The 25,927-nt window shown below is 43.0% G+C and overlaps 2 protein-coding genes across 5 annotated transcripts; both read right to left on the reverse strand.

Moving 5' to 3' along the window:
* Positions 1 to 6,949: 6,949 nt before the first annotated feature.
* On the reverse strand, positions 6,950 to 11,783 carry LOC109868310 (astacin-like metalloprotease toxin 1). Of its 4 annotated transcripts, XM_031803126.1 has the most exons (10): positions 11,619 to 11,782; positions 11,265 to 11,333; positions 10,024 to 11,138; positions 9,679 to 9,724; positions 9,214 to 9,295; positions 9,009 to 9,123; positions 8,684 to 8,856; positions 7,724 to 7,805; positions 7,333 to 7,454; positions 6,950 to 7,223 (listed from the first exon to the last, which is right to left on the reverse strand). In XM_031803126.1, the coding sequence occupies exons 3-10, from the start codon at positions 10,056 to 10,058 to the stop codon at positions 7,219 to 7,221; spliced, it is 660 nt and encodes a 219-aa protein (XP_031658986.1). In that variant the 5' UTR covers positions 10,059 to 11,138; positions 11,265 to 11,333; positions 11,619 to 11,782; the 3' UTR covers positions 6,950 to 7,218. The 4 variants fall into 4 exon arrangements, with proteins under 4 accessions (XP_031658986.1, XP_031658983.1, XP_031658984.1 ...); XM_031803123.1 differs by lacking the exon at positions 9,679 to 9,724 and having other exon boundaries at positions 11,089 to 11,138; positions 11,619 to 11,783; XM_031803124.1 differs by lacking the exons at positions 11,265 to 11,333; positions 11,619 to 11,782 and having other exon boundaries at positions 9,679 to 9,760; positions 10,024 to 10,046.
* Positions 11,784 to 19,413: 7,630 nt separating this feature from the next.
* On the reverse strand, positions 19,414 to 25,139 carry LOC109868825 (astacin-like metalloprotease toxin 5). The gene is made up of 9 exons (XM_031803127.1): positions 24,896 to 25,139; positions 24,542 to 24,610; positions 24,366 to 24,415; positions 21,672 to 21,753; positions 21,467 to 21,581; positions 21,142 to 21,314; positions 20,183 to 20,264; positions 19,792 to 19,913; positions 19,414 to 19,682 (listed from the first exon to the last, which is right to left on the reverse strand). The coding sequence occupies exons 1-9, from the start codon at positions 24,927 to 24,929 to the stop codon at positions 19,678 to 19,680; spliced, it is 732 nt and encodes a 243-aa protein (XP_031658987.1). The 5' UTR covers positions 24,930 to 25,139; the 3' UTR covers positions 19,414 to 19,677.
* Positions 25,140 to 25,927: the final 788 nt, after the last annotated feature.

Here is a 25,927-nt window from a genome sequence, read left to right on the forward strand (position 1 = left end):
CCCCTCAGTCCCGAGCTTCCCCTCAGTCTCGAGCTTCCCCTCAGTCCCGAGCTTCTACCTCAGTCCCGAGCTGCCCCTCAGTCCAGTGGGGTCCTTGGTGAGGGTTATTAGGCCAAGGTCGGCGGCGAGGGTCACCAATCAAAGGACGCGTTACAGGGGAACTAAGACTTGGTTGGAGTGGGGTCCACGTCCCGAGCCGGAGCCGCCACCGTGGACAGACGCCCACCCGGACCCTCCCCTATGGGTTTAAGTGTGCGGCCGGGAGTCCGCACCTTGGGGGGGGGGTGGGGTTCTGTCACGCCCTGGTCTTAGTATTTTGTGTTTTCTATATTTGGGTGTGACATGGGTTTATTTTGTGTTGTGTTTATGTATGGTTTTTTTTCGTAGGTTTTGGGATTGTGGCTTAGTGGGGTGTTCTAGCAAAGTCTATGGTTGCCTGAGGCGGTTCTCAATCAGAGGCAGGTGATTCTCATTGTCTCTGATTGGGAACCATATTTAGGCAGCCATATTCTTTGAGTGTTTCGTGGGTGATTGTTCATGTCTCTGTGTTTGTTTGCACAAGATAGGCTGTTTCGGTTTTCAGGTTACGTTTATTGTTTTTGTATAGTTCGTGTTTTTGTCTTCATTAAAGATGTATCGAACTAACCACGCTGCATTTTGGTCCGACTCTCCTTCGACGGAAGAAAACCGTAACAGCTCTTAGTATAACCTTTCATTTATGAACAAATTCTTATTGACAAAGACAGCCTACTCCTTCCTCATGCCCTGCAGGGATTCTTTAGCTAAATAGCCCAGTACTGTACTTGCCTACCGTCACGTTGTACAGTGACATATTTTCCATTCCATCCTAATGGAAATCCAGAGGGTTTTTCGTTTTTCTTGGAATAAAAAATACATAATATTAATCAAATTAATTAAGCAAGTATCAGTCAAAAGTTTGGACACACCTACTCATTCCAGGATCTTTCTTTCTTTTTTACTATTTTCTACATTGTATACAACTATGAAATAACACCGGCCTCCCGCGTGCCCTGCATTCTGTAGTACAGACATGGCCTGGTCTCCCTTATGTCAGGAATTAGGCACTTTCCCATGTTTACTACAGTATGTATTGTAGACTGCACAGTAGCATAATAAACAAATAAACACATTTCATTAATAAAAATAAAAAAAATACTCTTTCAAAATGCCGATGTTGATTTAGTTATGGATCCATAACGAATTACTATGGGAATAAATATCACAGATTTACAGAAATATTGGAGCAAAGTTGTCTAATCCTCCAATCCTGTAGTCTACTCCCGACCTCCACGTTGTACAGCGCCATATTTTCCATTCCATCCTAATGGGAACCCTGAGGGTTTCGTTATTCGTTTTTTCTCTGAATAGAAACACCATAATATGAATCAAATTAATTAAGCCAAATTTATTAAAATCAATCCCATAGACTAAGTTATTACAAAAAGGTTTTCAATTATCTGGTAATGCCATTACGGAATACTATCAAATGCTTCTCAATGATGGTCATACTAGCAATAAAAAAATTTCTGACAATTAAATGACGTGCCACAGAATGATGCAGCAGCACGCAAGGTGTGCCGCAGTATGACACAACTTTTAAAAGAGGAACCACTGTACCCTTTTTGTGCTTATGTAACATTTCTGGGCTATTTTATTTCAGCTCATGAAACATGGGACCAACACTTTACATTTTTTAGTAGTGCACTTACTACGTTTTAGCTACTTTACTGTGCTGTATAATGACAGCGGTAGTTGGTTTCTCTGGGGCGTCGCCATTCACAGTTTCCTGTTTGATAAGGAAGGGGAAGGATGCAATTGCGGCCTGCATTTGGGCTTTCCTGCATCTGTAACTTGGGCCTCCCGAGTGGCGCAGCGGTCTAAAGCAGTGCATTGCAGTGTTGCGGCGTCACTACAGCCCTGGGTTCATCTGGGTTTGGGGACGGTTTGGCCGGGGCGGCTTTACTTGGCACATCACGCACTAGCGACTCCTTGTGGCGGGCGCATGCAGGCTGACTTCGGTCATCAGTTGAATGGTGTTTCCTCAGACACATTGGTGCAGCTGGCTTCCGGGTTAAGCGGGCAGGCGTTAAGAGGCACGGCTTGGCGGGTCAGGTTTAGGAGGACGCATGACTCAACCTTCACCTCTTCTAAGCTTGTTGGGGATTTGCAGTGATGAGACAAGATTGGAATTGGATCACAATTGGATATCACGAAATTGGGGAGAAAAGAGGGGTAAAATGACAAAATTAATAAAAGAGTAGGTGGCGTTAATACACAATAACATCGGATGCCAGCCGCGGATAAACCCCACAGAAGAAGGGGTGACAGAAGAAAGGTAGACCAGTAGACACTGGTGTCCGTCGTCCCCGCCTGTCTGGCACAGTTTTCGCGCAGTTCTGTTAATGACAGCAAGGGCAGGTGTTCGGCAGGCGGGACGCTGTGTGCTAGTTTAGCCAGCTAGTGTGGAAGCTAGAGTACAGTGTCCCTAACTACCAAGCTAGCTAGTTAGCTAACACACAGTGTCGCCCCAGCTTCCCATCTGCTGTGCTAGCGGGAGGAGGTGGTGACAGGTAAACAATGTCCTTGGCCCCCGCCTGTCAGGCAAGGTTTTCTCCGGCACAAAGCAAGCTAGCACACAGTGTCTAGCACATGGTGTTGCTCCCGTATGCTGTGCTAGCGGGAGGCGGGAGCGACTGGTATTTACACAGTTCTATTAATAATGGTGAGGACACTGTTTACCGGTGTCACTCCTGCGAGCTAGCAAGGAGGATTCCGAGAGGCGGGGGCAAAACAACTCAGATAATACTTTTATTTACCTTTTAATTCACGTTCAAAAGTGTCACAAGCATGAAGATGTCGTGCTCGAGGGGGGGGGGGGGGTATAAACAGGAACCAATGGGGTGCTCAAGGGGGGGGGGGCGTTCATGCAGGAATCAATGGGATGCTTGAGGGGGGATATTCATGAAGGAGTGGGGATGTTCATGAAGGTACCAATGAGATGCTCGAGGTGGGTGGGCGTTCCTGCAGATGTACGCTATTGACAGAAAGACGCATCAATCTCAGATAAAGCATCCGAGACGGCAAAACAGGGCCCTCTGTCTCAGTATGTGTAGCCCATGTATCTGATGCTGTCTGGTTAAAAATAGTATGACATGTCAAAGTAGAATGGCGCCGGAGAGGATGGCTGACGTTTTACTTGCTCCTCATCAACTGTGCTATTTTGTTCGTTTTTTTGCGTTGTTTGTAACATATTTGTTTACTTATTTTGTACATAATGTTGCTGCTACTGTCTCTTATGACCAAAAAGCACTTAACAGTGATTATTCACCACGAACTGGAAGAAGCTTTTTCCTTTAACGAGTCCGACATGAAGGATATACTGCTTTCCCAGGAACAGCCACAAATCCCAGTCATTTGCGTTAAGAAAAGACAGAGAAAAAGTGGGCAGAGGTTGGGCGGCCTTCTGAGAATTCGTAGGCCAGCGAGTAAACCCCCACTGCCATCCGTTCTATTGGCCAACATGCAATCATTGGAAAATAGATTACAAGATTAAACAGGACATTTAAAAACTGTAATATCTTATGTTTCACAGAGTCGTGGCTGAATGACGACATGAATAACATGCAGCTGGCGGGTTATACACTGTATCGGCAGGATAGAACAGCAGCCTCTGGTAAGACAAGGGGTGGCGGTCTATGTATATTTGTAAACAACAGCTGGTGCATGATATCTAAGGAAGTATAAAGGTTTTGCTCGCCTGATAAGCTGTAGACCACACTATCTACCTAGAAAGTTTTCATCTGTATTTTTCGTACCTGTCTACATACCACCACAGTCTGATGCTGGCACTAAGACCTCACTCAATGAGTTATATACCGCCATAAGCAAACAGGAAAACGCTCATCAAGAGGCGCCACTCCTAGTGGCCGGGGTCTTTAATGCAGGGAAACCTAAATCCGTTTTACCTCATTTCTACCAGCATGGTAAATGTGCAACCAGCATGTTAAATGAGGTTAAAAAAAACTCTAGGCCACCTTTACTCCACACACAGAGATGCGTACAAAGCTCTCCCTCGGTCTTCATTTTGCAAATCTGACCATAATTCTATCCAACTGATTCCTGTCTACAAGCAAAAAATTCAAGCAGGAAGCACAAGTGACTTGGTCAATAAAAAAGTGGTCAGATGAAGCAGATGCTAAGCTACAGGACTGTTTTGCTAGCACAGACTGGAATATTGTCGTGTCTTTACTATCATTAAACTGAAGACTTCGTTTTTATCAACGATTCTCTGTAATTAGTTACTCAATTGAACTGAATAATCATGTAACTGTAATTAACTAGGAAGTTGGGGCACCAAGGAAAGTATTCAGATTACAAAGTTATAATTTCCCAATATAACCTTTCAGATATTTTCATATCTGATCAATAGTCTTCTGATTAATGATTAATTTATTTTACCACATGTTAGTCTCATTCCAAAAATCATAAATTGTTGGTTATCTGCACGAATCCAGTCTTCACTATGAGTCATCCATACATCAATTGTCTTAAATAATTTATTTATTCTAACTAAATAATTCACAGAAATGCATAAACAAACAGTAAATATGGTTACATGAAATGATAGAATGTGCCCTAGTGGGCTGAACCGGCATGGCAGCTTGTTAGACAAAGGGGCAATGGGGGGTCGACTAAGAAGTCCCTATAGAGTTAATTATAACAATTAAAATGCTAATCCCTTACACATGAACGCTCACTCATTCGGGAACAATTGCAATCAATATATATACGCTCAGTGTGTCGTCTTGATCGCTGGTGAAAAGTCTTTCTTTTGTAGAATTGTCCATCTCTCTCCCTCTCTCTCTCTGTCTTGGTTAGAGGGGATAGTTCAAAGTGACATTCGTTATAGAATGGGTGTTTCGGCGGTTGTCGTTCTTCGCGTTCAATTATGCCGAATTCCTAGCTGCAGACCAGTAATTAGTATCAAAGACTTGTTCTCATTCTGTCGGTATCGATAGTCTAAGAGTTTAACCACGTGGTATGGTTAAAAAGATTCAGCAATGGTCTACACCTTTAGCCCTCTCGTAATTGAGGTAAGCTTGGTCTCAAACATTTGTCCCCCTCCTAATGGAGAAAAACATGGTCTGCTGATAATTTCTCAAAGTTGGGTTTGATTTAGTTCAAATCCAATTGGGAATTGTATTTTTCTTCATTAAACAGTACACAATCATATTACACCATTATACAAACAGTATCATACTCACTCATTCATCTTATACAACCATTAGATGTAAACCTCATATCTGTGGCTATTATATAAACAACGTTATGGTAATGTGGCCACACCGTCTCTCTTGAGCTTCCCAAGTTGTGCCAAACGGACCAATTCATAGCTGGATTCTTCACCGATCTTTTACACTTTCTCTGGAACATGACATTTGTTTGTACCTCAATTTCTGTGAGGTGGAAGGATTTCCTTTGTCCTCTGTGAAAGTTTACCCTCTCTCCAATACGGTATGGCCATGAGGCAGGGTCCTTACATAGGTTCATGAAAGGCCACTTTTAAAATGTACAGTTGTCACACAACACAATGCCAAAGATGCCTCAAGTTTTGAGTGTGCAATTGGCATGCCGACTGCAGTTATGTCCAACAGAACTGTAGCAAGAGAATTTTGTTAATTTTTCTAACATAAGCTGCCCCGAATGTTGTTTTAGATTATTTTGCAGTATCTGCAACCCGCAGACCACACGTAACCATTCCAGCCCAGGACCTCCACATCCAGCTTCTTCACCTGCAGTGGGGGTGGGTGGTGCTGAGGAGTATTTCTGTCTGTAATAATGGCCTTTTGTAGGGTGTGAGAGTAAAATTGCAAGATTGTTGTACTTTCATTGCATCAAATGGTTGTTTTATGCAACAGAATACAGGGTTCTTAAAACTCTAGTGTGTCTCTGTGAGCTGAAAGTGGGCCTCTGGGAGAAAACTGACAGGATATTTACAATGTCTTTTGGGTGATAAAACGGAGACCGCATTCCAGAGCACGAGTTAATGTTTCTGTTCTATTAAAGGTACTAGGGAGAGATGACCACCAGGACCAGACCTTGGTTTCTATACAAAGATAATTTTTACAGCAGATACTTATAATTCACAGAACACAGTATCTTTCATACAAATCTTAACATTGTGACCCATTCCATAACGCTGTTTGTCATGTAGACTGAAAGGGGTGTATCTTGGCTATAAAAGACCATTGTACTTTTGTCTCAGGGCTCTCAACAAATCATGTGAGTGGGATTCATTGACCAGTCATGATTATCGTAGAGCACTCAATTATCTTTGTGTGTGTGTGTGTGTGTGTGATGTAATGACCTGCTCCCTTAAGTGAATAAAGATTAAGTGTAACTCTGACTTGTGATAATTTCTTAATCAAATGAGAGAGAGTTAAGGGAAAAACTCATTATTGGTTGGAGTTGGCACCCAAGTGGATGAGCCTATGCCATCCAAGGCCCACCCATGGCTACACCCCTGCCCAGTCATGTGATATCCATAGATTGGGGCCTAACGAATTTATTTCAATTGAGTAACTTACTCAGAACTGTCACTCAGTAAAATCTTTGACATTTTTGAATTTATATTTTTAAAGTTGAGCCACTTGTGTGTTACCGATTATCCTGAGTTAAGCTCAAGAGTTGGTCAACTCCTCAAACCTGTTTCATAGCGTACCCTTCTGGAGGTTGACATTCAGATTGAGTCAATGATCCCTGCTGTCTAAGTCCTGTGTTACAGCATCTACGTTTCTAAATAATTTGTTGCATCGACCGCTTAGCAGTTCTGCCAAGTTTAAGGTATAAACCACAATTAATTTAAGTCGTCTCTCCTGGTACACTAGAATGAAATAGTACACTGCAAGCAACCTCACACAGTGGATTATTTTCAGTCTATGGTCATTTTATTTATTTCCAAGACAAGTGCAGTGGTATAGGCCTAATTCAAGGCAGCAAGAGTACACAGGAGAAATAAAACCACTGCCTGCAGCCAGCCACACGTATAATACATCAGAAAGCTTTAAGGGACTTGTCCAACTTATTCATTGTTGTGAAGAGAAGTTAGGATGTCAGTGCCATGTGTGTTGGAATCAGTCGGCAGCAGTGGTGTTGGAATCTTCTTCGATGGTGTAATAAATGCTAAACTGTGCATTGTTATTCTGGGAAAGACAGGACAGGAACATGGTTAGAATACAGTGTGATAATGACTACATTTACAAAGGCAGCCCAATTCTGATATTTTTCCTGTCTGTGTGCACACGTCTTTACCACATTGATAGAGTTTGTTAAGGCGTGCTATGTCCAGGGGGCTCAGGTGATTTCTCTGTCCAATCTGGACTCCACTCTTCTTGGAGTCAATAGTGGGGTTCCGGTTTGATGAGAAGTAATAACTGCCAGGAGAAACCCAACAATGGGGATTTGAGGAAATGCTACTTTAACAAGGACTGCATCACAATGTCACCCTATTCCCAATATAGTGCACCTAGTTTGACCAGAGCCCAGGTCAAAAGTAGTGACTTAAATAGGGAGCCATTTGGGACACAGAGAAATGTTACTGGATACTGTACAACTTATTGTATACTTATTGCTAGCAGTTTAAAAACAAGGCGAGGAAAATTGAGACTTCATTGGGAATAAGGAGGAGAGGAGTGTGACTGACGTTCCGTAGTGCATTATGGAGTCGTAGTCATAGGGCAGATCCTGAGTGTCTCCTTCCTTCACCTTAAAGTTATCTTCTTTTCCTGGAAGTTAAGAGGCAGACGTGACTGGTGGACACTGCTGGGTGTGATTGTGATATAGGGGAATGAAAGTGGAAATCTAGACAAGTTGTTCGGATGGAAACCATTAAGTTGAGCCTCTAGCAGGAGGAAACTCTACACGATTCAAGGCATGACTATTGCATCTTACCTAAGGAAACCCATAGCGGGTGGCCTTCAAGTTCAAGAGCTTACACGTTATCCCAGGATACCCATTACGGGTGGCAACTGTAGATGACAATGTGGTGCTATTCATGTAAGGGGAATTTAGCGAACAAGGTTGCTGCGTTCACACCAGGGGAAATTCGCAGGAGTTAACGAATTCAGTTACATTCCACATAATTGGAAATTAGTCTATGAAATACATAGTATTGGTTTCAAACTGAAGAACACTGATGGTTATAGAGCTGGTGCTGTGAGATTAGGATATCAGGATTCAAGGTTACTATGATATTAGGCTATCAGGACCTGCTTAGACAAAGCAATTTTAACAGTAGAGAACAGGGTTGCAATGTATGGGGAAATTAATGGCTGCAGTAATGAGTACATGATAAATGGAACATTTAGGCATAAATATATGAACGCCTGTTGTTCTGTCCTTGTGGTGTACTGTCTATTTTTGTCATGTAGGGTTTCATGGTGTCTGGACCCCAGGAAGAGCAGCTGCTGCTTTAGCAGCACCTAATGTCAATAGTTATTCTATACGGTCTTCACTCCAGACTACAAAAAGCTCAACAAGGTGTGCTAGTGTTGGGCTGGTACAAATGTCTGCACACTGCAGCTCTTCATGGGACAAATTGACCAGCCCTGCCCCTGGTCCACATACAATGCCCGTGAGGTGGTTTAGTGTTGGTGTGAGTTACCCGAGACCACGTTGTCCCACTGTATGGTGATGTATTGGTCACGGTCTGGCCGTGTGTGCTCGTGGTGCAGGCCCAGGGCATGCATCAGCTCATGACACAGGTTCCCCACATTACAGGCACTACCGAAGTACAGAGGCTGGGCCCCGCCCTGAAAACCTACATACGACGCACAGCTAGAGTTAAGGGAAGAAAGGTGAGAGAAGGGGGGGAGAAAGAGTGGATATCACAGGAAGAGAGAAAAATAAAGGAAAATGAAGGAGCGGTTGTGAGTTAACTGTAAACTGCTGGGAAGGAGAGTGTGTTAATGTGACCATTTTGGACTCACCCTGTCCCAGAGATTAACTCTATGTAGTTAATCTCATTGGTGTATTCGTGGAAGAGGATACACGTCTGGTCTGAAATCATCTTGAACGCTGCTAGCATAGTCTCCCTTCTGTCCACTGTGGGGGATCAGAGACAATGCATATCATTCTCACTGTATTAGAAATCTAGTGTTAGTGCTCATCTCTCCTACTGTATTCGACACTCACCCAGATCACCGTTGATCTTGTAGGGGATAGAAGTGACGCCTTCATTCTCCGGCCAAAGTGACTTCACAGCTAATCGGTCTTCCTGTAGAACAAAACACCTAGTCTTAAATCCAGCTGTCGCTAGAGTATAGGCCTCAAATTAAAATGGTTATTTCAGCATTTCCCCTATGAATTTTTAAAAATTCTAAAATGGTAAAACTATTTCAAAGTAAACTTAAATGACTAAAACCACACTAAGTATGTAGAAAAGATATACACAGTGTACTTTCCATGACAGACTGACCAGGTGAATGCTATGATCCTTACAGAGGTCACCTGTTCAATCAGTGTATATGAAGAGACCGGTTAAAGGAGGATTGTTAAGCCTTGCGACATGGATCATGTATATATGTCATTCAGAGGGTGAATGGGCAGGACAAAATATTGAAGTACCTTTGAACAGGGTATGGTAGGTGCCAGGCTCACCAGTTTGAGTGTGTCAAGAACTGCAACGTTGCTGGGTATTTCACACCTAGTTTCCCCCATGTGTGTGTGAAGGGTCCACCACCCAAAGGACATCCAGCCAATGGTCGAAAATTGGTGATACGAATTGTGCAGAGCAACAGACGGGCTACAGTTAGTCAATTGACAGTCCAGGAAAACATTTGTGCCCTAAGACCATAAAAACACCTGTATAGAATACATTTCCAAAACATGCATCCTGTTTGCAACAAGGCACTAAAGTAATAGTACAAAAAATGTCAAAGCAATTATCTTTTTGTCTTGAATACAGAGTGTAATGAGAGGCTAATCCAATACATTATTGAGTACCTCTTCATATTGTCAAGCAGTGGTGGTTGCATCATGTTATGGGTATGCTTATCATTGCAGACTGGGGTAGTTTCAGGATAAAAACGAAAAAAGACAGAATGAGCTAAACACAAGCAAGATCCTAGAGGAAATCCTGGTATCTTCTGCTTTCCACCAGACACTGGGAAAATAATTCACCTTTCAGCAGAACAATAACCTAAAACACAAGGGCAAATCTGCACTGGAGTCGTTTACCAAGACAGAATGTTCCAGAGTGGCCGAGTTACAGTTTTGACAAATCTACAGCAAGACCTGAAAATGGACAACCAATTTGACAGCTTAAATAATTGAAGAATTAAGTGGGCAACTGTTGCACAACCCAGGTGTGGAAAGCTCAGACTTACCCAGAGAGACTCACAGCTGTAATCACTGCCTAAGGTGCTTCTACAAAGAATTGACATATATTTTTGCATTTCATTTTCAATAATCACGCAAATATTTCCACTGTCATTATGGGGTATTTTGTGTAGACGGGTTAGAATTTTTATTTCATCCGTTTTGAATTCAGGCTGTCACAAATAAAAAAGTGAAATAGGTCAAGGGGTGTGAATGCTTTCGGGAAGGCACTTACCACCTTCTGGTATACAAACTGAAGCTAATGATTGCAAAATCATTTCAGTTCTCTTTACAAGCCAGAATGTTAAATAAAATGACATTGAAACTTACTCTACTGGTGGTCCGTGGTGTTGATCCTTCAGATGGTCAAAATATCCACAGGAAAGTACTGTTAACACAACTTTTTAGAGTGGCGGTACTGATGTTGAAATTTCTATCACTTAGTAGTATGCCGGCGTTGTGTATTTTCCTGTGGATATTTTGGGTCTCAAATTTTGACCATCTGAAGGACCAACACCATGGACAACCAACCGGTAGAGCAAGTTCAAATGTACTTCTATTCAACAATCTGGTTTGAATTATTTTGCAGTCATTAGCTTCAGGCTGTGTATACCAGAAGGTGGTATCAATCGGATTCATCAGCCTAAAAGATGCAAGTAACAGGAGAGAAAGCAGGGATCATAGACTCACCGAAACCAGAATGTCTCCCTCCATGATAGCAAGGTCGAACTGTAAGTCCTCTGTAACAGAGAGAGAGGGTCTGAAACAACATGTACTGGTTACAAGTCACTACCTCCAGTACCATTAAAGTCCAGACCTCATGATAGAGGTCCAGGATTGCCCGCTTCATCTATTGAATACGTTACCTTCTCTGGTTTCAGGTGTTTTATACCAATCATTTTGTCTGCGACGTGGCCCCATCGAGGCAGTAGAACCTGAAGGGAATTGTGAATGAACTACATTTATAATATATCATTGTTTATTGATAGATAAGGCATACACTTGAAGACAACAGGGAAAGTAGCATTTGAAGTAGTAGCATTTGTGAAATTGGCTATGGGAACACTGCCCACTGAAACACACAAGGGAAACATATTACATGTGACATAATAATAACATGGTCAACCAATTGGCCTCTGTGAAATTGGCCTGGCCTATAGTACCTCAATTGGAAAACACTCAAAAGTAGGATGTCACAACAACAAAATTACTGGTCCTACCTTGGACAACCCAGAGAATCAAAAGCCAAACCATGTTGCAACGATGATCGTCCCCCAGGATTTGGGAGAAGAGAACCTAAGAAACGGCACAAACAAATTCACACACTTGCTCTCTTTCCAGTCAAAGAGTGGGTGGGGCAGCAATCACAAAGTAACAGGTGCTGGTGTGGTCACTTGCTTTTAAGTTCTCAACCTCAACAACATATGGCGCTAAGTGTCTCTCGACTCATTTTCCTGCCATTTCGACCTAAGGAAGAAGAAGAATGTGCCTCGCTGTTAAACAGTAAAAAGGTGGCAGTGATATGCCGTGTTCAAGTGCTACTCGGAACTAGGAAACTCTGAAATGTCAGACATGCGAACTGGTTGTAGTTAAACACGCAGTGCTGGAAAAAGTACGCAATAGTCATTCTTCAGTCAAAGTAAAGATACTTTAATAGACTCAAGTAACAGTAACCCAGTGAAACACTACTTGAGTAAAAGTCTAAAAGTATCTGGTTTTAAATGTACTTAAGTACAGTGGTGGAAAATTGAACCCTGTGGCACCCCCATAGAGACTGCCAGAGGTCAAAAGTAAATGTTATACATCAAATTCCTTATAAGGCCACATGTTTTTAAATATGTATTTATGGACTGACAGGGTGCACTCAGATCTGGGACACTGTAAAGTCCATGGAGAATAAGAGCACCTCCTCCCACCTGCCCACTGCTCTGAGGCTAGGAAACACTGTTACCACCGATAAATCCACTATAATTGAGAATTTCAATAAGCATTCCTCTACGGCTGGCCATGCTTTCCACCTGGCTACCCCTACCCCGGTCAACTACCCGGCACCCTCAACAGAAACCCGCCCAAGCCCTCCTTCACCCAAATCGAGATAGCTGATGTTCTGAAAAAGCTGCAAAATCTGGACCCCTACAAATCAGCCGGGCTAGACAATCTGGACCCTCGCTTTTTAAACCCCTATTACCAGCCTGTTAAACCTCTCTTTTGTATCGTCTGAGATTCCCAAAGATTGGAATGCTGCCGCAGTCATCCCCCTCTTCAAAGGGGGTGACACTGTAGACCCAAACTGCTACAGACCTATATCTATCCTACCCTGTCTTTCTAAGGTCTTCGAAAGCCAAGTTAACAAACAGATTACCGACCATATCGAATCCCACCGTACCTTCTCCGCTATGCAATCTGGTTTCAGAGCTGGTCATGGGTGCACCACAGCCACGCTCAAGGTCCTAAATTATATCATAACCGCCATAGATAAGAGACATTACTGTGCAGCCGTATTCATTGACTTGGCCAAGGCTTTCGACTCTGTCAATCACCACATTCTTGTTGGCAGACTCGACAGCCTTGGTTTCTCAAATGATTGGCTCGCCTGGTTTACCAACTACTTCTCTGATAGAGTTCAGTGTGTCAAATCGGAGGGCCTGTTATCCGGACCTCTGGCAGTCTCTATGGGGGTGCCACAGGGTTCAATTCTCGGGCCGACTCTCTTCTCTGTATACATCAATGATGTCGCTCTTGCTGCTGGTGATTCTCTGATCCACCTCGACGCAGACGACACCATTCTGTATACTTCTGGCCCCTCTTTGGACACTGTGTTAACTAACCTCCAGATGAGCTTCAATGCCATACAACTCTCCTTCCGTGGCCTCCAACTGCTCTCAAATGCAAGTAAAACTAAATGCATGCTATTCAATCGGTCACCCCCCGGAACCTGCCCGCCCGTCCAGCATCACTACTCTGGATGGCTCTGACTTAGAATACGTGGACAACTACAAATACCTAGGTGTCTGGTTAGACTGTAAACTCTCCTTCCAGACTCACATTAAGCATCTCCAATCCAAAATGAAATCTAGAATCGGCTTCCTATATCGCAACACAGCGTCCTTCACTCATGCTGCCAAACATACCCTCGTAAAACTGACCATCCTACCGATCCTCGACTTCGGCGATGTCATCTTTAAAATAGCCTCCAACACTCTACTCAACAAATTGGATGCAGTCTATCACAGTGCCATACAGTTTGTCACCAAAGCCCCATATACTACCCACCACTGCGACCAGAAGAGTTATGATTCTGATGTAGGCCTAGAGCAGCCAGTGTAAATGCATATATTGGTTTCTATTAGGTTGTATTTGGATAACAATAAATATTTCTAATAAAAATAGATGTGTGCTTTTTAATATTCTAATACAAATAGAGGTGTGATTGGATGTATAAGATTTAGTCATAGGGTGGATATGTTAAGGGATTTTTATGAATAATGACTAAATTATGTATACATATACATATCAAACATCTCCAATCCAAAATCAAATCTAGAATCGGCTTTCTATTTCGCAACAAAGCCTCCTTCACTCACGCCGCCAAACTTGCCCTAGTAAAACTGACTATCCTACCGATCCTCGACTTCGGCGATCCAGTGTTAATCTGCAAAATTTTAATTATTCGCCTACCTCCTCATGCCTTTTGCACACAATGTATATAGACTCTCTTTTTTGTCTACTGTGTTATTGACACATGTGTAACTCTGTGTTGTCTGTTCACACTGCTATGCTTTATCTTGGCCAGGTCGCAGTTGCAAATGAGAACTTGTTCTCAACTAGCCTACCTGGTTAAATAAAGGTGAAATAAAAAATAAAGTATGACAACTTGTGACAATATACATATTGATAGGTAAATTGATAGGGGCTGAATCGGACCATAATAAAAAATTAAAAAATATTAAAACATTTCTCTCCTCCTCTCAGATACAATGGCAATATACACTGCTCAAAAGAATAAAGGGAACACTTAAACAACACAATGTATCTCCAAGTCAATCACACTTCTGTGAAATCAAACTGTCCACTTAGGAAGCAACACTGATTGACAAAAAATGTCACATGCTGTTGTGCAAATGAAATAGACAACAGGTGGAAATCATAGGCAATTAGCAAGACACCCCCAATAAAGGAGTGGTTCTGCAGGTGGTGAGCACAGACCACTTCTCAGTTCCTATGCTTCCTGGCTGATGTTTTGGTCACTTTTGAATGCTGGCGGTGCTTTCACTCTAGTGGTAGCATGAGACGGAGTCTACAACCCACACAAGTGGCTCAGGTAGTGCAGCTCATCCAGGATGGCACATCAATGCGAGCTGTGGCAAGAAGGTTTGCTGTGTCTGTCAGCGAAGTGTCCAGAGCATGGAGCCGCTACCAGGAGACAGGCCAGTACATCAGGAGACGTGGAGGAGGCCGTAGGAGGGCAACAACCCAGCAGCAGGACCGCTACCTCCGCCTTTGTGCAAGGAGGAGCAGGAGTAGCACTGCCAGAGCCCTGCAAAATGACCGCCAGCAGGCCACAAATGTGCATGTGTCTGCTCAAACGGTCAGAAACAGACTCCATGAGGGTGGTATGAGGGCATCTGGGTGGAATGAGCACATCTGGGACATCATGTCTCGCTCCATCCACCAACGCCACGTTGTACCACAGACTGTCCAGGAGTTGGCGGATGCTTTAGTCCAGGTCTGGGAGGAGATCCCTCAGGAGACCATCCGCCACCTCATCAGGAGCATGCCCAGGCGTTGTAGGGAGGTCATACGGGCACGTGGAGGCCACACATACACACTACTGAGCCTCATTTTGACTTGTTTTAAGGACATTACATTCAAGTTGGATCAGCCTGTAGTGTGGTTTTCCACTTTAATTTTGAGTGTGACTCCAAATCCAGACCTCCATGGGTTGATATATTTGATTTCCATTGATAATTTTTGTGTGATTTTGTTGTCAGCACATTCAACTATGTAAAGAAAAAAAGTATTTAGTAAGAATATTTCATTCATTCAGATCTAGGAAGTGTTATTTTAGTGTTCCCTTTATTTTTTTTAGCAGTGTAGTTCACAAGCCTTCCCACATTGTCTGCCACCTGTTAAACAATCTACTACTAGCCCAAGGTCTCTCCCCTCCCTGGATAGAGACAGGATGTCCTGTAAGGAACACAGCATTCCAGCCAGTCTGACGATAGCTCCATTCGTTTCCAACAAGGAACAGAAAGTCCTTCTAATTCTTGACGAAAACTACACACATTACATTCAGTATTATGATTATAATAAGTTTCATACATCCATACAGTAACATAGTAGTATTCTGTTTAGTTATAGTTCTGATTTAAATGTATTTTTTTATTTAACCTTTATTTAACCTGGTAGGCGAGTTGAGAACAAGTTCTCATTTGCAACTGCGACCTGGCCAAGATAAAGCATAGCAGTGTGAACAGACAACACAGAGTTACACATGGAGTAAACAATAAACAAGTCAATAACACAGTATAATTATTTTTTTATTTTAAAAAGCGTCTATATACATTGTGTGCAAAAGGCATGAGGTAGGCGAATAATTACAATTTAGCAGATTAACACTGGAGTGATAAATGATCAGATGGTCATGTGCAGGTAGAGGTACTGGTGTGAAAAAGAGCAGAAAAGTAAATAAATATAAACAGTATGGGGATGAGGTAGGTAAAATTGGGTGGGCTATTTACCGATAGACTATGTACAGCTGCAGCGATCGGTTAGCTGCTAAGATAGCAGATGTTTCAAGTGGGAGAGGGAGATAAAAGTCTCCAACTTCAGCGATTTTTGCTATTTGTTCCAGTCACAGGCAGCAGAGAACTGTAACGAAAGGCGGCCAAATGAGGTGTTGGCATTAGGGATGATCAGTGAGATACACCTGCTGGAGCGCGTGCTACGTGTGGGTGTTGCCATCATGACCAGTGAACTGAGATAAGGCAGAGCTTTACCTAGCATGGACTTGTTGATGACCTGGAGCCAGTGGGTCTCGCGACGAATATGTAGCGAGGGCCAGCCGACTAGAGCATACAGGTCACAGTGGTGGGTGGTATAAGGTGCTTTAGTAACAAAGCGGATGGCACTGTGATAAACTGCATCCAGTTTGCTGAGTAGAGTATTGGAAGTAATTTTGTAGATGACATCGCCGAAGTCGAGGATCGGTAGGATAGTCAGTATTCCTATGGGAAGTTTGGCGGCGTGAGTGAAGGAGTCTTTGTTGCGGAATAGAAAGCCGACTCTAGATTTGATTTTAGATTGGAGATGTTTGATATGAGTCTGGAAGGAGAGTTTACAGTCTAGCCAGACACCTAGGTACTGATAGATGTCCACATATTCTAGGTCGGAGCCATCCAGGGTGGTGATGCTAGTCGGGCGTGGAGTGTTGTATGGCATTGAAGCTCGTTTGGTGGTTAGATAGCAGTGTCCAAGGACGGGCCGGAAGTATACAGAATGGTGTCGTCTGCATAGAGGTGGATCAGGGAATCGCCCGCAGCAAGAGCAACATCATTGATATATACAGAGAAAAGAGTCGGCCCGAGAATTGAACCCTGTGGACCGGACAGCATGCCCTCCGATTTGACACACTGAACTCTGTCTGCAAAGTAGTTGGTGAACCAGGCAAGGCAGTCATCAGAAAAACCGAGGCTACTGAGTCTGCCGATAAGAATATGGTGATTGACAGAGTCAAAAGCCTTGGCAAGGTCGATGAAGACGGCTGCACAGTACTGTCTTTTATCGATGGCGTTATATCTTTTAGTACCTTGAGCATTTATGAAAAATAGGAGGTATATAAAGTAATGTACATGATTTATATGTAGTACTCTCGAGAATAAACGCTATTGATTGATTTGGAGACTGGTTTCTGTCCATTTTATGCAAATAAGTATCTTACAAATTCTTAGAAATGGGCAGAGTGTTTTAATTGAATTAGTTGATGAACATATAGGAATGAAATTCCTTTAACAACTACCCACCGCTTCGACCTGTACGCTCTCGTTGGTTGGCTTCATACTCGTCGCCAAACCCACTGGCTACAGGTCATCTACAAGTCTCTGCTAGGTAAAGGCCCACCTTATCTCAGCTCACTGGTCACCATAGCAGCACTCACTCGTAGCACGCACTCCAGCAGGTATATCTCACTGCTCACCCCCAAAGCCAATTCCTCCTTTGGTCGCCTTTCCTTACAGTTCTCTGCTGCCAATGACTGGAACGAACTGCAAAAATCACTGAAGCTGGAGACTCATATCTCACTCACTAGCTTTAAGCACCAGCTGTCAGAGCAGCTCACAGATCACTGCACCTGTACATAGCCCATCTGTAAACAGACCATCTATCTACCTCATCCCCATACTGTATTTATTTTGCTCCTTTGCAACCCAGTAACTTGACTTGCACATTGATCTTCTGAACATCTACCATTCCAGTTTTTAATTGCCATATTGTAATTACTTCGCCACCATGGCCTATTTATTGCCTCAACTCCCTTGTCTTACCTCATTTGCACTCACTGTATACAGACTTTTCATTTTTCTAATGTATTATTGACTATGTTTTGTTTATTCCATGTGTAACTCTGTGTTGTTATGTGTTGAATTGCTATGCTTTATCTTAGCCAGGTCTCATTTGCAAACGAGAACTTGTTCTCAACAAGCCTACCTGGTTAAATAAAGGTGAAATAAAAATAAAGTATGACAACTTATGACAATATACATATTGATAGGCGCTTGAATCGGACCATAATGCTTTTCTGCATGAACATTCTAAATAAGTCGTTTTGTGTCAGGGAAATTGTACGGGTGTAAAAAGTACATATTTTCTTTAGAAATGTAGAAATGACTTCAGTACTACCTTTAAATTATTTTTACTTAAGTACTTTGCCATCTTTTGTGCACACATGTTTACATTGCTGTTAGTGAGGATTTCTCCTTTGTCAAGATAATCCTTCCACCTGACGGATTATCAGGTAGCATGGTCATTAAACAGGTTCACCTTATGCTGGGGACAATAAAAAGCCACAGACGTCTCAAGTTGTGTGCAATTGGCATGCTGACTGCAGGAAGGCCCACCAGAGCAGTTGCTAGAGAATTGAATGTTCATTTCTCTACCATAAGCTGCCTCAAACGTCATTTTAGAGAAGTTGTAACCCCGCTGGCTACTATTTCCATCTAATATTGCCCCTTTTGTGGGGACGAACTCATTCTGATTGGCCGGGCTTGGCTGCAAGAGCCCTCCAAGGCACACCCCATGGCTGCACCCTTGCACTGTCATGCGAAATCCATAGATTAGGGACTAATGAATTCATTTCAATTGACTGACTTCCTTATATGGACTAACTCAGTAAATTCTTTAAGTTACGTTTATATTGGCCTCCCGAGTGGCGCAGAGGTTTAAAGCACTGCATCTCCGTGCAAGAGGCGTCACCACATTCCCTGGTTTGAATCCAGGCTGCATCACATTCGGCCGTGATTGGGAGTCCCATAGGGCGGCTCACAATTGGCCCAGGGTCATCCAGGTTTGGCCGTCATTGTAAATAAGAATTTATTCTTAACTCACTTGCCAAGTTAAAAAAACAAATATATTCCTTGCTAAAAGGTGAGCCACTTTTAATGCTACCGGTTATCCTGAGTTGAGCTCACCAAAGTTACCCCGCCAACTCCTCAAACCTGTTTCGTAGTACACCCTCCTAGAGGGCAACATTCAGATTTTGGTCAATCTATGAGCCCTACTGTCTAAGTCCTGAGTTAGAGTCATCGTTTAAATAATTTGTTGCCTAGCTAGTCGGCCAAGTTCAAGGTATAAACCACCATTAATTTAAGTCGTCTCTCCTGGTACACTAGATCTACTTCCTCTCTGATCCCACCCTGGACGTATGATGAGCATAGCTGAGAAGGTCCATTCTAGAATGAAATAGAACACTGCAAGCAACATCACACAGTGGATTCTTTTCAGTCTAGGTCATTTTATTTGTTTCCAAGACAAGTGCAGTGGTATAGGCCTAATTCAAGGCAGCAAGAGTACACAGGAGAAATAAAACCACTGCCTGCAGCCAGCCACACGTATAATACATCAGAAAGCTTTAAGGGACTTGTCCAACTTATTCATTGTTGTGAAGAGAAGTTAGGATGTCAGTGCCATGTGTGTTGGAATCAGTCGGCAGCAGTGGTGTTGGAATCTTCTTCGATGGTGTTGGAATCTTCTTCGATGGTGTAATAAATGCTAAACTGTGCATTGTTATTCTGGGAAAGACAGGACAGGAACATGGTTAGAATACAGTGTGATAATGACTACATTTACAAAGGCAGCCCAATTCTGATATTTTTCCTGTCTGTGTGCACACGTCTTTACCACATTGATAGAGTTTGTTAAGGCGTGCTATGTCCAGGGGGCTCAGGTGATTTCTCTGTCCAATCTGGACTCCACTCTTCTTGGAGTCAATAGTGGGGTTCCGGTTTGATGAGAAGTAATAACTGCCAGGAGAAACCCAACAATGGGGATTTGAGGAAATGCTACTTTAACAAGGACTGCATCACAATGTCACCCTATTCCCAATATAGTGCACCTAGTTTGACCAGAGCCCAGGTCAAAAGTAGTGACTTAAATAGGGAGCCATTTGGGACACAGAGAAATGTTACTGGATACTGTACAACTTATTGTATACTTATTGCTAGCAGTTTAAAAACAAGGCGAGGAAAATTGAGACTTCATTGGGAATAAGGAGGAGAGGAGTGTGACTGACGTTCCGTAGTGCATTATGGAGTCGTAGTCATAGGGCAGATCCTGAGTGTCTCCTTCCTTCACCTTAAAGTTATCTTCTTTTCCTGGAAGTTAAAAGAGGCAGACGTGACTGGTGGACACTGCTGGGTGTGATTGTGATATAGGGGAATGAAAGTGGAAATCTAGACAAGTTGTTCGGATGGAAACCATTAAGTTGAGCCTCTAGCAGGAGGAAACTCTACACGATTCAAGGCATGACTATTGCATCTTACCTAAGGAAACCCATAGCGGGTGGCCTTCAAGTTCAAGAGCTTACATGTTATCCCAGGATACCCATTACGGGTGGCAACTGTAGATGACAATGTGGTGCTATTCATGTAAGGGGAATTTAGCGAACAAGGTTGCTGCGTTCACACCAGGGGAAATTCGCAGGAGTTAACGAATTCAGTTACATTCCACATAATTGGAAATGAGTCTATGAAATACATAGTATTGGTTTCAAACTGAAGAACACTGATGGTTATAGAGCTGGTGCTGTGAGATTAGGATATCAGGATTCAAGGTTACTATGATATTAGGCTATCAGGACCTGCTTAGACAAAGCAATTTTAACAGTAGAGAACAGGGTTGCAATGTATGGGGAAATTAATGGCTGCAGTAATGAGTACATGATAAATGGAACATTTAGGCATAAATATATGAACGCCTGTTCTGTCCTTGTGGTGTACTGTCTATTTTTGTCATGTAGGGTTTCATGGTGTCTGGACCCCAGGAAGAGCAGCTGCTGCTTTAGCAGCACCTAATGTCAATAGTTATTCTATACGGTCTTCACTCCAGACTACAAAAAGCTCAACAAGGTGTGCTAGTGTTGGGCTGGTACAAATGTCTGCACACTGCAGCTCTTCATGGGACAAATTGACCAGCCCTGCCCCTGGTCCACATACAATGCCCGTGAGGTGGTTTAGTGTTGGTGTGAGTTACCCGAGACCACGTTGTCCCACTGTATGGTGATGTATTGGTCACGGTCTGGCCGTGTGTGCTCGTGGTGCAGGCCCAGGGCATGCATCAGCTCATGACACAGGTTCCCCACATTACAGGCACTACCGAAGTACAGAGGCTGGGCCCCGCCCTGAAAACCTACATACGACGCACAGCTAGAGTTAAGGGAAGAAAGGTGAAAGAAGGGGGGGAGAAAGAGTGGATATGACAGGAAGAGAGAAAAATAAAGGAAAATGAAGGAGCGGTTGTGAGTTAACTGTAAACTGCTGGGAAGGAGAGTGTGTTAATGTGACCATTTTGGACTCACCCTGTCCCAGAGATTAACTCTATGTAGTTAATCTCATTGGTGTATTCGTGGAAGAGGATACACGTCTGGTCTGAAATCATCTTGAACGCTGCTAGCATAGTCTCCTTTCTGTCCACTGTGGGGGATCAGAGACAATGCATATCATTCTCACTGTATTAGAAATCTAGTGTTAGTGCTCATCTCTCCTACTGTATTCGACACTCACCCAGATCACCGTTGATCTTGTAGGGGATAGAAGTGACGCCTTCATTCTCCGGCCAAAGTGACTTCACAGCTAATCGGTCTTCCTGTAGAACAAAACACCTAGTCTTAAATCCAGCTGTCGCTAGAGTATAGGCCTCAAATTAAAATGGTTATTTTTTTAAATTCTAAAATGGTAAAACTATTTCAAAGTAAACTTAAATGACTAAAACCACACTAAGTATGTAGAAAAGATATACACAGTGTACTTTCCATGACAGACTGACCAGGTGAATGCTATGATCCTTACAGAGGTCCTGTTCAATCAGTGTATATGAAGAGACCGGTTAAAGGAGGATTGTTAAGCCTTGCGACATGGATCATGTATATATGTCATTCAGAGGGTGAATGGGCAGGACAAAATATTGAAGTACCTTTGAACAGGGTATGGTAGGTGCCAGGCTCACCAGTTTGAGTGTGTCAAGAACTGCAACGTTGCTGGGTATTTCACACCCAGTTTCCCCCATGTGTGTGTGAAGAAGGGTCCACCACCCAAAGGACATCCAGCCAATGGTCGAAAATTGGTGATACGAATTGTGCAGAGCAACAGACGGGCTACAGTTAGTCAATTGACAGTCCAGGAAAACATTTGTACCTCGTAGTACCTTGACACAAATGGGGTATGGCAGCCAACAACCTTACAGAGTTCCACTTCTTTCAGCAAATAACTTGTTGCAGTGGACACAGGAGAACTGGTTAAAAATCTGATGAATCCCGTTTTTTGCAATTTCACGCTGATGGGAGGAGTAGGGTATGGAGAAAACCACATGCATCCATCATGCCGTGAGGCAACATTGCAGGCTGGTGAGAGGCAGTGTGACGCGTTCACGGCACACATGATAAAAGTGGAGCAACGTTTGAACGCCACAGGATTTCTGAACATAATTGAAAACCAGGTGCATCCCTTCATGGCAGTAGTGTATCCATCTGTGAAGGGATTTCTTTCAGCAGGATAAGGCCCCATGCCACAAGGCCAGGAATGGTTCCACAAACATGACAGTGAATTCAGCTTAATGCAGTGACCTGCCCAGTCACCAGATCTCGATCCAATTAAGCATCTGTGGGATGAGATGGAACGAGCCATTTCGGATTAGAGATCCAATACCAGCCAACTGGGCACAACGATGGGAAGCATTGGGGAAATCATGGGGCCAGCATTCCTGTGGAACGCTCGACATCTTGTAGAGTCGAATTGAGGCTTTTCTGAGGGCAAAGGGGGGTGCAACTCAATACTAGGTGTTCCTAATCTAATCACCCAGTCCCTACAAACATACAGGTATCTTTCGTGAGACAGTTGCCTGAGAAGAAGGAAACCGTTCAGGGATTTCACCACCAGCCCAATGGTGACTTTAATGGCTGTGATAGGAGAAAACTGACAATGGAACAACATTGTAGTTACTCTACAATACTAACCTGATTGACAGTGAAAAGGACGCCTGTATAGAATACAATTCCAAAACATGCATCCTGTTTGCAACAAGGCACTAAAGTAATAGTACAAAAAATGTCAAAGCAATTATCTTTTTGTCTTGAATACAGAGTGTAATGAGAGGCTAATCCAATACATTATTGAGTACCTCTTCATATTTTCAAGCAGTGGTGGTTGCATCATGTTATGGGTATGCTTATCATTGCAGACTGGGGTAGTTTCAGGATAAAAACGAAAAACGACAGAATGAGCTAAACACAAGCAAGATCCTAGAGGAAATCCTGGTATCTTCTGCTTTCCACCAGACACTGGGAAAATAATTCACCTTTCAGCAGAACAATAACCTAAAACACAAGGGCAAATCTGCACTGGAGTCGTTTACCAAGACAGAATGTTCCAGAGTGGCCGAGTTACAGTTTTGACAAATCTACAGCAAGACCTGAAAATGGACAACCAATTTGACAGCTTAAATAATTGAAGAATTAAGTGGGCAACTGTTGCACAACCCAGGTGTGGAAAGCTCAGACTTACCCAGAGAGACTCACAGCTGTAATCACTGCCTAAGGTGCTTCTACAAAGAATTGACTCTGGGATGCGAATAGTTGACATATATTTTTGCATTTCATTTTCAATAATCACGCAAATATTTCCACTGTCATTATGGGGTATTTTGTGTAGACGGGTTAGAATTTTTATTTCATCCGTTTTGAATTCAGGCTGTCACAAATAAAAAAGTGAAATAGGTCAAGGGGTGTGAATGCTTTCGGGAAGGCACTTACCACCTTCTGGTATACAGACTGAAACTAATGATTGCAAAATCATTTCAGTTCTCTTTACAAGCCAGAATGTTAAATAAAATGACATTGAAACTTACTCTACTGGTGGTCCGTGGTGTTGATCCTTCAGATGGTCAAAATATCCACAGGAAAGTACTGTTAACACAACTTTTTAGAGTGGCGGTACTGATGTTGAAATTTCTATCACTTAGTAGTATGCCGGCGTTGTGTATTTTCCTGTGGATATTTTGGGTCTCAAATTTTGACCATCTGAAGGACCAACACCATGGACAACCAACCGGTAGAGCAAGTTCAAATGTACTTCTATTCAACAATCTGGTTTGAATTATTTTGCAGTCATTAGCTTCAGGCTGTGTATACCAGAAGGTGGTATCAATCGGATTCATCAGCCTAAAAGAAGAGACCGGAGAGAAAGCAGGGATCATAGACTCACCGAAACCAGAATGTCTCCCTCCATGATAGCAAGGTCGAACTGTAAGTCCTCTGTAACAGAGAGAGAGGGTCTGAAACAACATGTACTGGTTACAAGTCACTACCTCCAGTACCATTAAAGTCCAGACCTCATGATAGAGGTCCAGGATTGCCCGCTTCATCTATTGAATACGTTACCTTCTCTGGTTTCAGGTGTTTTATACCAATCATTTTGTCTGCGACGTGGCCCCATCGAGGCAGTAGAACCTGAAGGGAATTGTGAATGAACTACATTTATAATATATCATTGTTTATTGATAGATAAGGCATACACTTGAAGACAACAGGGAAAGTAGCATTTGAAGTAGTAGCATTTGTGAAATTGGCTATGGGAACACTGCCCACTGAAACACACAAGGGAAACATATTACATGTGACATAATAATAACATGGTCAACCAATTGGCCTCTGTGAAATTGGCCTGGCCTACAGTACCTCAATTGGAAAACACTCAAAAGTAGGATGTCACAACAACAAAATTACTGGTCCTACCTTGGACAACCCAGAAAATCAAAAGCCAAACCATGTTGCAACGATGATCGTCCCCCAGGATTTGGGAGAAGAGAACCTAAGAAACGGCACAAACAAATTCACACACTTGCTCTCTTTCCAGTCAAAGAGTGGGTGGGGCAGCAATCACAAAGTAACAGGTGCTGGTGTGGTCACTTGCTTTTAAGTTCTCAACCTCAACAACATATGGCGCTAAGTGTCTCTCGACTCATTTTCCTGCCATTTCGACCTAAGGAAGAAGAAGAATGTGCCTCGCTGTTAAACAGTAAAAAGGTGGCAGTGATATGCCGTGTTCAAGTGCTACTCGGAACTAGGAAACTCTGAAATGTCAGACATGCGAACTGGTTGTAGTTAAACACGCAGTGCTGGAAAAAGTACGCAATAGTCATTCTTCAGTCAAAGTAAAGATACTTTAATAGACTCAAGTAACAGTAACCCAGTGAAACACTACTTGAGTAAAAGTCTAAAAGTATCTGGTTTTAAATGTACTTAAGTACAGTGGTGGAAAATTGAACCCTGTGGCACCCCCATAGAGACTGCCAGAGGTCAAAAGTAAATGTTATACATCAAATTCCTTATAAGGCCACATGTTTTTAAATATGTATTTATGGACTGACAGGGTGCACTCAGATCTGGGACACTGTAAAGTCCATGGAGAATAAGAGCACCTCCTCCCACCTGCCCACTGCTCTGAGGCTAGGAAACACTGTTACCACCGATAAATCCACTATAATTGAGAATTTCAATAAGCATTCCTCTACGGCTGGCCATGCTTTCCACCTGGCTACCCCTACCCCGGTCAACTACCCGGCACCCTCAACAGCAGCCCGCCCAAGCCCTCCTTCACCCAAATCGAGATAGCTGATGTTCTGAAAAAGCTGCAAAATCTGGACCCCTACAAATCAGCCGGGCTAGACAATCTGGACCCTCGCTTTTTAAAATGATCTTCCGAAACTGTTGCAACCCCTATTACTAGCCTGTTAAACCTCTCTTTCGTATCGTCTGAGATTCCCA

The sequence above is a fragment of the Oncorhynchus kisutch genome, linkage group LG23 (assembly GCF_002021735.2).
Source record: "Oncorhynchus kisutch isolate 150728-3 linkage group LG23, Okis_V2, whole genome shotgun sequence".
In the NCBI taxonomy this organism is placed as follows: domain Eukaryota; kingdom Metazoa; phylum Chordata; class Actinopteri; order Salmoniformes; family Salmonidae; genus Oncorhynchus; species Oncorhynchus kisutch.